Here is a 14,250-nt window from a genome sequence, read left to right on the forward strand (position 1 = left end):
ATTCTAAAAGTATCTGTAAACAACTACTGAACTCTAATGTTATGGATACTGAGGTGTTTAGGAGTGAGGTGTAACTCTTTTTCACTTACCAGGTGTGGAATTTCTTAAAATGTATTATGTAGGTGTCAGAGACCTAAAGGAAAATCATTCCTTGAGCATTTCTCCTGAGTTGAATTGTTTGTTCTGACTCTATTTTAAGAAGGTTTTCTTCAACCTTTGATAACACTTTCCATGTTGCTTGATCCTTATTTTTCATTTTGTAATCCTGTATTTTGTAGGGTGAATCTTTTGTTTTCTAAATTAATGGGTGTCTTCATTGTTTTTATATATGTAATTTGATTAGAGGTTTTGTTTGTTGTATTAATTGCTTTGGTATTATTGAGTCTTTGTTTTTTTCTCACAACCTTTTTTTTGAAAGTTTCCATAGTGTTTACAAATTTAAACAGAGTCTCTGTTTTATAGCATGTTTCTTTCTGAACAATTGTCTTATTTCTCAACGCAGTACATAAAAACTTTTGCAGTTATTTTTGAGGATGGTAATTCTTATAGCATTCTGTTTTCTTGTTCTTGTTTCATTACTTTTCTTTAATAATACATTACTTCTAAAATTGGATCTAGATTGGTTTTAAATTAACTTTTTTTATTAACAACTTTTTGGATTCACAGAAATAAAATAGCATATTATAGAAAATTTTAGCATTAATTTTTTAAACTTTGCTAGTTTTATTTTTACACATATTTTTGTGATGGTGGTGTGTTAGCTCAAAGAAGGTACTGTGCTACTATCCCAGTATTTTTCAGGGTATCTTTTAGTTCTTGCTTTTCAAATACCTCGAAAATGAGCTGTTCTGAGGAAGTTAGTTATAATAATGGTTCTCAACCCTGCAAGAGCCCTGCAAGACCCAGTGCAGTTCTAATAACAAACATTTTTAATTATCTGTTTCTATCCTGAAATTAATGGATTTTTAACCTACCTACACATGTAAAATTCAGTGTAATTGCCTAAATTGTAACATAAGGAGGAAATAAAAGGAGAGTAGTTAATAAATATTTTGATATGTTACTTTTGGAGCATAATGTAATAGATGTTTGTATTTAGACATAGAAACCAATGAATGGGGCAGCTACAAGTGCAGACTGTTACAGGTGTGTTGCATGGATCACTTGTATACCACAAGCAGTATTGCTGTCAATGTCATAATTTTCTGAAATATTTGCACAACTGATAAAATTCTGAAGAAAACAAAGTACAAATTTCCTTCAGTTTACACATTCTATGTGTTTCTGGAAATTTTGGCATCTATTTAAACTATGCAAACATATACTTTGTTTATATTCAAAACAGAATTAGGTTCTGACTCAGGTAATTATAAACAGGTGTTTCATCTTCATGAGTGTCCAGGAGGACATTTGAAAGTTATGAAAGCCAGAGGATAATTATCTTATGTGGAGGATACTCCTATGACTTGCATGTCATCTAGTATCCCTGGACCCTGTGCACTAAATGCCATGAGTGCCCCTTAATCATTTTGACAACCAAACACAAATTTCCAAAACACTATATTGGGTGTTTCTCTACAGTGGAACTCTTTGGCAAGGATGTCACTTCTCAGAATAATGCTTTTAATACATAAGATAAAATACATAGGATTGCAAAGAAAATGGATTGTATTGAAATACAGACCCCAGGTTAAGAATCTCTGCAAAAGGTAACTACCACACCCCTCTCCAGTATACACACTCCAGTTGAGAATCGCTAAGTTGGAGGGGCTTTTTATATGAAGGGAAATGGTGAAAGCTATAGTCTTAAAATTTTATGAATTTGAAAGTACATGTGAGTGCCCAGAACATTTGCCACAAACATTATGTCATCAGTAGGGGACTAGCAACCACTCTCTAATAGAGTCTAAAAGAATGAAAGCAAATAGCATAGGAACTCTTAACTCTATTCTAATTTTGTATCAGAAATTAAGTGTATCAAATGGACTAATGCTTCTATTTTCCATTCTTTTCACATTATGACTACCTCTTTGATTAACATCAATTAAAGTTCAGATCTTTTGCCAACTTGTTTATTCATATATTATAAGGTAACCTTGACAGAACAAAATCTTCCAGCTGTTTGGCAAGTTGGCAAAGAACTTACACATATTAATTTACACATATTAAACACAAGCAGTCCTAGGAATTGGAATTGAAAAGCAAGATAATCAAGAGTTTATTTCAACAGGTGCTCACTTAATGCTTTCTAGGAGTGCATTGCAAGAGGTAACCGTATTGTATGTACATGAATAGCTTGTCATGACAAATGTGGAGAATACTAAAGATGATGATTTTTATTTGTTTTAGGGTATGTCTTTGTGCCAGACTGTCGTCGTGGGCTCTGTAGTCATTCTTCTCTACTCTTCGAGAGCTTGTTACAATTTGGTGGTGGTCACCATATCTCAGGATACATTAGAAAGTCCATTTAATTATGGCTGGGATAATCTTTCAGATAAGGTAAATACCTACCACATATTGCCAGTTTAACAATGTGATAATTAACTTACCCTCAACTAGGAGAACATTGTAGTGCTTGACTTACAAACACATTTATGGAACCTCTGTCTACTGTCAGTAATCATACTTAAAGCTTTGTGTTTAAAAATCACAAGTGTCACATATACGTGTGACATTTGAAATCATTCTTCACAGATAACTTCTCCCAAAGGAGTATTTTCTCTCTCTCTTTTTTTTTTTGTACATAATAATAATGCCACAAACCTCTTGGTCATAAGCCAGTTTTACTAATTTTTGTTAATGATGGCATTCAAATATTTCTAGATAAATGAATTGCCTATTGTTAGCCAGTGAATGTGGTCTTTAATTTGTTAGGAGGAAAGTAACTCGCCACTGCCCAAGAACTGCATATAATCTTAATATTTGGTTCAGGTTTAGATGTTTAAATAATGGCTTTTCATAAAAATCTGGCTTTATCAGTCTTGATAATGGGAGAGAGCATTTGTAGTTCCTTGGGTGTCCAGGTATTTGTTATAATTCCCAGTACTCTAGCTATGCATATTTAACTTTCCAGCATTCCCATCTGCTTCCTTAATGTACATTTTGACATAGCTATGTGTCATATCTTTATAGTAATTTAGATTGGTACTGAATTTAAGGCATCCTGCAATACTATTTTTCATTTATCTTTCTAAAGTGAAAGAATTTTCACATGTGGTTCCTTGTGGCAGATTCTCTTTACTCCCTTTTCCATTTCCCTCTCCCAACACCTGATAGAATAGGAACAAATTTAACATATAGATTAGGTCCAATCGCGTTTTTTAAGCAGAGCTGAGCTGAGTGACTTAACATGTTACATTTTTCTACAGGTGTAAATCAGGGTAAGTGCTGTTATTTTGCCTGTGGAGCAGCTGGAACAGTAATGTCTTCAAAAGTCATTATGAGGCCTAAATATGAGATCACATCTTATTATCCGTATACTAAAATTGTCATAAATGGATGCATTGAAAAATTAACCACTTTTTATTCTTTGTAACTTCAAAGCATTTTATGTCCTTTAAAGGATAAGTATCATTACATGAGAAACCACAAAACACAGAAAAATTTAGAGTTTATGTGCTTGTAGTTGATACATTTTATCTTACCTGACTTGAAACAAGTTAACTGTGGAGGTGATTGCTTTTACATTAAACAGGTGTAAAAATTCTCTGCCATACTCTATTTACAGGCTCATGTAGAAGACATAAGTGGAGAAGAGTATATAGTATTTGGAATGGTCCTTTTTCTGTGGGAACACGTGCCAGCATGGTCGGTGGTATTGTTTTTCCGGGCACAGAGATTAAACCAGAATTCGGTATGATACCATAATATTCCCCAGTGCTTGTTCTCCTATTTTTAAAAATTATGGAACATTTATATTGATTTTCTATTTTTGGCAAAGGTTAAGACTAAAAATTATTATAGATTCTTGCTTCCTTTCTTAGTGGAAAAGTAAAATCATCATATGCCATCTAATACTTTGTTCACAGGCACCTGCTGGCATGATAAATAGTCACAGTTACAGTTCCAGAGCCTACTTTTTTGACAATCCAAGACGATACGATAGTGATGATGACCTGCCAAGATTGGGAAGTTCAAGAGAAGGAAGGTAGATGTAACAAAGCCACTTAACCTGAATTAGTATTGAAACTGATTGAAAAAAACAAATCTAAGCTTTAAACCAAATATGAAAAAAGGTGATTTGGTGGTACTATGTCAATAAATAAGATTGGCAATATTGGAATTTAAAGCAGATGTTAAACCCAGGGTGGGACCTGCGTTATCAGTAACTACCATCTGACTTAAAGCCTATATGCCTCTGGGCAAAAAATGGTATAATTTTAAATTTTGTTGGTTCAGAGCTGTTTGTGGGAGGAAATACTATTGTAGTGATTATGTATCTGTTTCCGTATTTTTTTTTTTTTTTTTGAGATGGAGTCTTGCTCTGTTGCCCGGGCTGGTTTCGGCTTACTGCAACCTCCGCCTCCCAGGTTCAAGCAGTTCTCCTGCCTCAGCCTCCCGAGTAGCTGGGAGTACAGGCAAGTGCCACCATGCCTGGCTAATTTTTTTTTTTTTTTTTTTTTTTGAGACGGAGTCTTGCTGTGTCACCAGGCTGGAGTGCAGTGGCACAATCTCGGCTCACTGCAACCTCCGCCTCCTGGGTTCAAGCGATTCTTCTGCCTCAGCCTCCCAAGTAGCTGGGACCATAGGTGCATGCCACCAGACCCAGCTAATTTTTGTATTTTTGGTAGAGACGGGATTTCACCATGTTGGCCAGGATGGTCTCTATCTCTTGACCTCGTGATCCACCTGCCTTGGCCTCCCAAAGTGCTGGGATTACATGCGTGAGCCACAGTGCTATGCAAAATCCAGAGAAACCGTAGATAAAACTCTTCGGAAGCTTAACTGCCATAGGAAATGCCCCATGCCCTCCTTGTTTCAAAACTATTTCAAGTCCTTAAGTAATACACTATTGGCTGTGATTTGGACAAGGAGAAAAGCTTAATGCACACCTATATAGTGCCTTCAGCTTGATACATTTTCTGTAATCCTAACTTCATCTGGACAAGTTACATAACCTCAGTTTTTTGAGCCTTCTTTTCATCTGTAAGATAGGGATAATAGAACCTATCTGTCTCAGAGGTTGGTTGTGAGGATTAAGTGAATGTATATGTGTGTCTGCATACATATATACATACATAGATACCTTAGAGCCTAACACATACGGGCTACATTATTATTATCATCTGACAATCAACTTTTTCCAGTTCTGATGGTATTTATTCATTCTTTTGTAACATAATGTTATACAGAATCCAGGATATTAGATAAAAGTCATTAAATTTGTAGAAAGGCATTATGTTATTTGACAAAGAACATATTTCAGTATATTTGATTGCTAACTATATTATAAAATTCATTGAAAATGCTAAAAATTCAAATGTGACTTATATTTTGATCATAGTCCTATGATTTCTTTGCCTTTTTTTGTTACAGTTTACCAAACTCGCAAAGTTTGGGCTGGTATGGCACCATGGCTGGGTGTGGCAGCAACAGTTACACAGTCACTCCCCACCTGAATGGACCTATGACAGATACTGCTCCTCTGCTCTTTACTTGTAGTAATTTAGATTTGAACAATCCTCATAGCTTATATGTGACACCACAAAACTGACAGCATCACCAAGTCATGATTCTTGAGTTGTTTTTCATAGATGTGTATATTCATTGTGTTCAAATTTCATCTACATAAACATTCCATTATCTGTTGCAACTGAAAACAAAATCTGGAAGTTTGGCTGTGTTTGGTAAAGAACAGAGCTGTTATTTTTGACATAGTAAAATGGAAAGTTTGGAGTAGGAGAAAAGAGAGATTGCATCTTAAGCACTTGATGGCCTCCAAAAATCCTGACTTTGGAACATCAAATGCATATGTGCACTTTTATCTTTGTTCTGAAAGAGTCACTGCAGTCCCCAAAGTCATATGCTAATGTTCACACTGAAATCTACTATATTGTACACCAAACTGGAAGGCAATTTTCCTATGAAAATCAAAGCCTATATATTCAATGGTATGCTCTATATGGAAATCTTAATAAAAATTTTATAATATGAACAGTACACAGAGTTAAGGAATAAAAATATATCATTCTTTATAAAAATCTTCTGAAATGTTAATCATTGAAGACAGTTCTTTTAAGCATAATTTTAAAATGCCGACTGAAATTCAATCATTTTAAACAAATGATAGTAGTAATCCATTAGTTCTGGCCAGCAGTGTTCTTTGGAGAGCCACAATTTCAAGAGGAAAATATGCCAGTGAAAATTGTGTGGCTACTTTGAGTAGAATTGGTCAATTGATTATTTTGTATACAATTGAGATATATGTAGGAGTTTAAACATAACTCTTCAAGAAAGCAATAGTGACTTTTGCATAGGGTGATGTTGGTAGAAACTTCTTGGGACTAAACAAGTTTAGAAATACATTTAAGAATTATTCACAAAATATATAATTCTAAATTAAAACAAATATATTTTCAAAAGCATTTGATTTATCTGAAGCATGATATAGCTGGTCTTACCTAGTAAATCAGGATTGTCCTCAGGTAAATGAAATCATGATACATTATTGCAGTGAACTCAAGTGCAATATTTTGTGAGACATGTAATTCCTCCTATGATTTTCACATTTTTATATCTTGTATATGGGAAAAGCCAAATTAAATTGAATTCAAATTAATTCCAGCATTAGACTAAATGAGCAACCTTAAGTAAATGTACGAACTAGGTAAGTATAAAACCACAGGTTAACAATATTGGAATACTTTTAAAATTATATTAAAACTGTCTTAAATGTCCCATCCTGAATCTAAAAAACAAAAAAGAAAATGGTAGGCTAATACAGAATTTTAAAATGCACTTTGTACCAGTGTCTATATAGAAAGTAGATGCTGAATACCTCAAATGCCAAGGGAACAAGCAACATTGGGAAGTTGTCACAACATGCTCAAAGACAACTAACTACAACTGTCTGCCATCTATTTCTTCAGAACTAGAACTAATACAACTATCCTTTGCTGTTTTATACTTTGATTACAATGCTATTTCCTCTTGGTTAAAATGTATTTCAACTTTTTAACAACTGATACAATAACTTCACAAAAGTATAACATTAGATTGAAACCCTAAGGAAAAATTGAAATTGCTAATGCTTTTGATCTTTTGGGAGGCCAGTACACAGACAAATTTATTTATTTATTTATTTTTTGAGACCAATTCTCGCTCTGTCACCCAGGCTGGAGTACAGTGGCATGCTCTCGGCTCACTGCAACCTCTGCCTCCCAGGTTCAGGTGATTCTCCTGCCTAAGCCTCCTGAGTAGCTGGGACTACAAGAACATGTCATCACACCCAGCTAATTTTTGTATTTTTAGTAGAGACAGGATTTCACAACATTGGCCAGGATGGTCTTGATCTCTTGACCTCATGATCTGCCCGTCTGGGCCTCCCAAAGTGCTGGGATTACAGGCATAAGCCACCTCGCTGGGCCAATTTCTCCTTTTTATGATACAAAATGACTTTGTATTCAATCAGAAGCATATACTTATGTTATTTTGAGTTTATAAGTTCTCTCATTGTAACCAAATTATTTTAAAATAGTATAAAAAGTTAACCGTGGTATTAACAGTGACAGCAGTACATTTTTATTGCAACTTCAGTTGTTAGATTTCGTCTCAGAATGCTATTTTGAATCTATCCAATCATCTAGAACTGTCTGAAAAGATATGTTGTCTTTATTAATCCTTGGGGTTCAAGATAATAAAGTTTTTCTAGTAAGGCTTCCCTCGGTAATGTTCCTATTTGACCATATTAACAAAGATTACTTTTTTAAAATTTTCAGATAAAATAACTTGGTTCTTCCTGCTGCATAAGTTGATTGTTCCAAATTTAAGATTTGTAAGTTTATTCTTATCACTGACTAGGTACCCAAATTCTTGCATTTGTCTTCTTATACACATCTAACACATCACCAAAGACAAAGATACACTCTGGCCCAATCTTTGCTTAAAAATTCCAAAGCACTAGGAGCACTTTAAGTTTGGTCTCGAAAGGAGTTGTTTATAAAATCAAAGGGCTACCGATTCCCTCTTCATCCTGCACTGAAGCACATAATGACAATATCAAACCTTAATGTTCATTGATTAAAAAGTGACTTTCATTATTAAGTGTGTAATTCTGTAGTGATTAGCAGTATTTGTTTTCATCATTTCACTTGGGTGGCCATTAATTTTTGAAACTTTTACCACTCATTGTAGTTGGTTGTAGTTTTATGAAAAATGTAATTTATAGCTAAAGTGGCTTTTTTATGCATAGCTGCCTTTTTTATTGTTTAACAGTGTTTCTCAGCTATATAATCAGTTCCAAACTGGTTGTAAAAGTATAGCTGTGGCCAATGAATGTATTTATTTGTTGTTTCACTAAATTGTAACAAAACACTACTATTAAAAATAAAAGTGTTTGTGCTTTTCTTTAGAGGTCTGGTTTTCTTCATCTCTCATAATGGACTATATTGAGTTTCTATCATATAAGGGTAAGAACCTAATGCTACCACAAAAAAAAAGAGAAAAAAACATCAGGAGTTACAAATGATAGTTTGCCTTTAGTGAGCTTATAATTACTTACATCTGGATGTCATATCGCTTAATGTTATATACCAATTTGATATCAAGTGCTATGGAGTTTAAAATGTCAATACATTATTAGATAGTATATATTTATTCAAACATTAAGCTAAGAAAAATTGTTGTATGAAATAATTTATAACACCTCTCTCCTTCCTCTTAGAATCTTAAACAGGAATCCATTTGTCTACCTTATAATCCTGGAAAGGTATTGATTATTCAAGAAATTCCTCAATGATGCTGACTTTTCCCAGGAAAGAAGTTCCTTTTTATCCAGAAGAGAACCCTTTCATGACCCACCAAAAACCACACCAAATATTGAATGCAATTACAGCTTTATTGACCCCTTCAAGTCTACAAATCCTTGGGACTCTACTGACCCTTGCTTTAAAGTGAAGGGAGTGAAAGTATTTGGAATAAAGGTAGGACCTCTAATATAATAAAGATGTCACTTTAAAAGCAATTTAATCAACAAACATTTATTAAACGTTCATATGCCAAAAACTATGCTATGGAGATGCAAAAAATAAAAAGGTTCCTTTCCCTGCCCTTAATGAGCTCACATTCTAGGAAAGAAGACTTTTGAAAAATAAAACAATACAGTACAATTTAAGTGACATACAGTAGAGGTAGGTTGTAATTACAGTGGTGACACAAAGAGGAAGTTAGATGATTCTCCTTGAGTGGAGCAAGGGAGACTTCACAGAGGAGATGCTTATGTCAGGCCTGCAAGATGCATAGGAATTTTCCAAGTGGGGAAGGATGACTAGCACACTTGAGGCAAAGAGTACAGCATTTACCAAGGCAGGAGGCCTGGCCATATGGGGCTTCTGAAGAACTGTGAGTCTGTTTCACCAGAACATTCAGTGGAGGAAGCACATCGCACATAAGAAGACCTTGTACACCAAACACAGGAGTTTGGCTTTCTCCTGAAGGTTCCTGAAGTCACTGAAGGGTATTAAGCAGGGAGTAACACTGTCAGAGTGCTTCTAGAAAACCTACTCTGGTAACATCGGGTTGCAACAGAGAGGAGACCAGCTAGGTACAGGAGGCAGATTAGTGTAATACCGTAGGTATTAATAATAGCAATGAAGATGAAAGATAGCGATGCATCAGAGAGGTGGAGATAAAATCAGAACTTAGACACTAAATGATAGGGGGAAGGAGAGGAGAGGCATTAGCCTAGAAAACTTAGAATATAATGGTTCTAAAATTAGCCAAAGTAAGGAACAGAGGCATTAGAGTAAGTTTTGGAGAGAATAAATGTTTTAAGACACAAAAAGGTATCTGTGGAACCACCAAGTAAAGTGCACCAGGCAGATGGATTGAGTTTGACTAAAGGATTTAGGAATCACTAAATTGAAATTACCCAAGCATGAGAAGTGGTGTTATGATTAAGAGAGAATAAATGGAAGTCTGAGGAATAACATTTAAGGAATAAGGCCAAAAGGGGGGTCGGGGGGGTGGTCAGCAGTGAGCAAAATGTTAAGAAATCAAGGGAATCTTTAAAGTAGGGGTTGTCAACAATGTCAAATACAGGGAAAAAAAAGTCAAATAATAGCTCGTGAACTAAACTGTGGATTTAGAATTAAGATTTTAGACTTCACAGGAAGGGGTTGTTAAGAACTACAGCCAAATGGCAGATTTCAGTTAAGGAGCCAGTAGAAGGTGACAAATGGAGGTAAGAATATTCCTTCAAAAACACTGGCTGTTTAAAAAAAAAAAAAAAAAAATGAAGGGAGGCATAAAATGAGAGAGAGGGATACACCAAAAAAATGGCCTTTTGAATCCACTACTGTATTTTATAGAGAGTGATTATAGTCTTTTGAGTCTCCAAGAAGACTGACTTAATCAGTGGGTTAATGTCTATCTCTTTCTGCCATAGAGAAAATGAAGTGTCAAAGGAAAATAGGATACATTGTTAAACTTACTTCTGTGATTATTAATTTAAAATATACTGAATACATATACATACATTCATCCCACAAATATTTATTAGATACTAAGTATGTGCTTGGCACTGTACCAGGCCTTAGGGACACAGAGAAGAAAAAGTATACAACAGTGTAAACTGACATTTCTTAACCACTATATAAATAAATCCTGCTCCACTAGTAATGTGACATTTCAACATATTATACCTGATGAGACATATGTAAAGAGGGCACATGATTTTGAGGTATATAGCTTCTTTTTCTCTACAATTACCATGTGATATAAATTCCTAAACACCTTCAAATAGTTTTATAAATGAAGAGCTTCCCCTAATGAAAACCTCCTGAAATTACAGTTCAGTTTTAGGGAGACAATGGAAATGAACTTCGTGTATAAAAAACAAAAATTAAGCCAGGTATGGTGGCATGCACCTGTATTCCCAGCTACCTGGGAGGCTGAGGTGGGAAGATTATTTCAGCCCAGCCCAGGAGTAGCTCAAGTCCAGCCTGGGAAACATAGCAAAACCTTGTCTCTTTAAAAAAAAAAAAAAAAAAAAAAATTGGACTACCCTATTATTATACACATCAAGCATAAAACGGGCAACAAAACTCAAAAAGAAGTTTAGAATAGAACTTGAAATTATTATTCATTCTAAGGCTTATAGTATTGTAGTTCCAGAACTGCGGGAGGTTTTTTTTTCCAAGAAAATTATTTTTAGAAATTATTCAGTATTACCCTGAAGTATTTAGGATTAAAGGGGCAAGATGCCTGTAACTGACTTTCAAATGATTGAAGAAAACCTTGTCTGTCTGTGTGTACAGAAAAAACATGAAAGATAAAGCGCATATGAACAATTAGTGAATCTGGATAAGAGAGCTCTTTGTACTTAATTTTGAAACTTTTTTGTAAATTGAAAATTATATAAAAATAAAAAGTGCTCCCAAAATTTTATTTAATATTAGGGAAAGTATTATGAGAATAAATATGCAATCTATTCAACTTTTCACAATGTTTAGAAATCTCCTGTGCCTTTGAGTTGTTATTGTACCTTTCTACACACAAAAACAACTCAATCAAAATAGCAATGTAATTCTAAAAGTGATTTGTTTTATACCAATGTATTTTAAAATTGCCAGATAAAATACAAGACTCCCAGTTAAATCTGAATTTCAGACAGATAATTTTTTAGTATAAGTTATTATGTTCCAGGTATTCCATGTAACATACTTACATTAAAAAACTAGTTGTTTATCTGAAATTCAAATCTAACTGGGCAATCTTTATTTTTATTTGCTAAATCTGGCAACCCTAAATGTATTGAAAAATTCTACGTTGTTAATTATGGGTCATTCATGAACCTCCTTAGCATTTTCCTATTAAATGCTTATCACATTTACCATAGTTTCATTTATATTACATCTTATTACACAAAATGGTAGTTTGAGAGACTTAGAACATTCACTTACTTTTATCATATATGAATCTGATAATTCTCCTTTTATTCAATATTAAACTTAAAAATTTGTACCACATTATCGAAGTATTACTTTTACTCACAGTCATATTATACATAGACTTAACACAATTTTTAAAAATTTGTTTACTTAATATAATTCTCCTTTACAAAAGCAACTTTATATAAAATGTTTGGCTTAAGACTGTCATTGCTATTATGCCATTGAATAAAATTCCACTCTTTGGCCTCCATTATCCAGAAACAGGCACATTTCATCTTGTTTTCTTTAATGAATATTTTGTAACAAGTTCCTGAAGTTTTCTAATTCTTTCACACTTGTAGAAATTCTGTAACCAAAAATATTTCACTCAGAAACCATCTTAGGTAAATTTTCTCTGTAAAAGTTATTCACTTTGCGTTTTAAAACAGAACATTTTTAATTTATTTCAACAAATTTAAGGTGTATAAATGATTTAATGTATTGTAATATATTTTAGTTCTTAATTTGACATGGTAAAACTATTATTGTCCAGAAGTTAGTTATTTTAAAATTATTTAAATATGTAAGTATGCCAGGTGCAATGATTCACTCCTGCAATCCCAGTACTTTCTAAGGCCAAGATGGGAGAACTGCTTGAGGTCTGGAATTTGAGACCAGCCTGGCCAACATAGGGAGACCTGGTTTCTACCCAAAAAATTTAAAAATTAGCCAGGCATGGCTGTGTGCACCTGCAGTCCCAGCTACTTGGGAGCCCGAGGTAGTAGAACTGCTTGAGTCCAGGAGTTCAAGGTTTCAGGGAGCTATGACCATGCCACTGCACTCCAGCCTGGGCAACACAGCCAGATCCTATCTCTAATAAAAATATCCTTTCAAATAAATAAAATAGCCAGGTGCAGTAGCTCATGCCTGTAATCCCAGCACTTTGGGAGGCCAAGGCAAGTAGAGCACTTGAGTCCAGCAATTTGAGACCAGCAAGGGCAATGTGGCAAAACCCTGTCTCTACAAAAAAAAAAAAAAAAAAATTAGCCAGGCATGGTGGTGTGTGCCTGTATCCCAGCTACTCAGGAGACTAAGGTGAGAGAATCTATTGGGCCTGGGAGGCCAAGGTTGCAGTGAGCTGATCACGTCAGTCAATCAATCAATCAATCAAATACATAAGTATGAGATACACAGATATTAAAACACTTATGTATTTTAAGTATTCATAAGTATATTCACTTACTATTAAAGTATGAGTATTTGGTATAAAATATGTAAGTATACAAATGTAATATTTAGGTATAAGTATTCATAAATATATTAATATTCTTACTATTAAAGTATGTAAGTATAAAGTATATAAACACAGAAATATAACTATATATATTTTTAAATGCCTAAGTATATGAATACTTAAAATACACAATATTTAGTAAATTTAGAAAGAATCAAAGCTATTGGCTTATAAAGAATAAAAATATTAAATGTGTGACCACATTGCTTTCACTCTTTTTGTAAATTTTGTTCCTTAAGTGTACTTAGCTTTGCTCTCTATCATGAAAAGACAGTAATCAATGAAATATTAACTATTAAGCCCCTGGATGCTAGAGAAACAATTTTGAAAGTCAATTATTTCAAGCCCAAAATTGTAGTTTTTTTTTTAAATGAGGAAATGTAGTCCTTTAAAAAATGTTAATTTTTATAAATCTCAGCATTTTCTTGCATGATAGGGCATACGGAATGCATCTATACTTAAATATTTTAATGTAAATTCCTTATTTCATGCTTTTCTTTAATCATTTTTATGGGAAATAATTATTTTTAAAAGAGTTATTAACCTTTTTATACAATGGTGAATTAACAGAGATTTACATGTACACCTATATTAAACATGATTTTTCTAGCACCATCACAAAAATTGGATAGCAAAAAAAAAAAACTGCTTTTAAACAATTTTTTAATGTACAAATTCCATAAGATGAATACTGAAATACAGCATGCTCCACCACACCTGGCTAACTTTTGTATTTTTAGTAGAGCTGGCCAGGCTGGTCTCGAACTCTTGGCCTCAAGTGATACACCTGTCTCAGCCTCCCAAAGTGCTAGGATTACAGGCATGAGCCACCATGTCCAGCCCTAATTATGATCATAAAAGTCAACA

The 14,250-nt window shown here is 33.9% G+C and overlaps 2 protein-coding genes across 2 annotated transcripts in view; one reads left to right on the forward strand and one right to left on the reverse strand.

Moving 5' to 3' along the window:
* GPR137C (G protein-coupled receptor 137C) overlaps positions 1-6,810 on the forward strand; it is an 83,577-nt gene extending 76,767 nt beyond the window's left edge. Inside the window, exons 4-7 of the mRNA XM_032251076.1 lie at positions 2,350-2,499; positions 3,728-3,853; positions 4,029-4,147; positions 5,536-6,810. Coding sequence (XP_032106967.1) covers positions 2,350-2,499; positions 3,728-3,853; positions 4,029-4,147; positions 5,536-5,713 — 573 coding nt within the window. The 3' untranslated portion in view covers positions 5,714-6,810. The remainder of the gene's footprint in view (positions 1-2,349; positions 2,500-3,727; positions 3,854-4,028; positions 4,148-5,535) is intronic.
* Positions 6,811-9,036: 2,226 nt separating this feature from the next.
* The window catches only part of ERO1A (endoplasmic reticulum oxidoreductase 1 alpha), a 58,793-nt gene continuing 53,579 nt past the window's right edge, over positions 9,037-14,250 (reverse strand). Inside the window, exon 16 of the mRNA XM_032251077.1 lies at positions 9,037-12,456. Within this exon, the coding sequence (XP_032106968.1) occupies positions 12,396-12,456 (61 nt within the window). The 3' untranslated portion in view covers positions 9,037-12,395. The remainder of the gene's footprint in view (positions 12,457-14,250) is intronic.

The sequence above is a fragment of the Sapajus apella genome, unplaced genomic scaffold (genome assembly GCF_009761245.1).
Source record: "Sapajus apella isolate SASKATOON/1434 unplaced genomic scaffold, GSC_monkey_1.0 scaffold74, whole genome shotgun sequence".
Classification (NCBI taxonomy): Eukaryota; Metazoa; Chordata; class Mammalia; order Primates; family Cebidae; genus Sapajus; species Sapajus apella.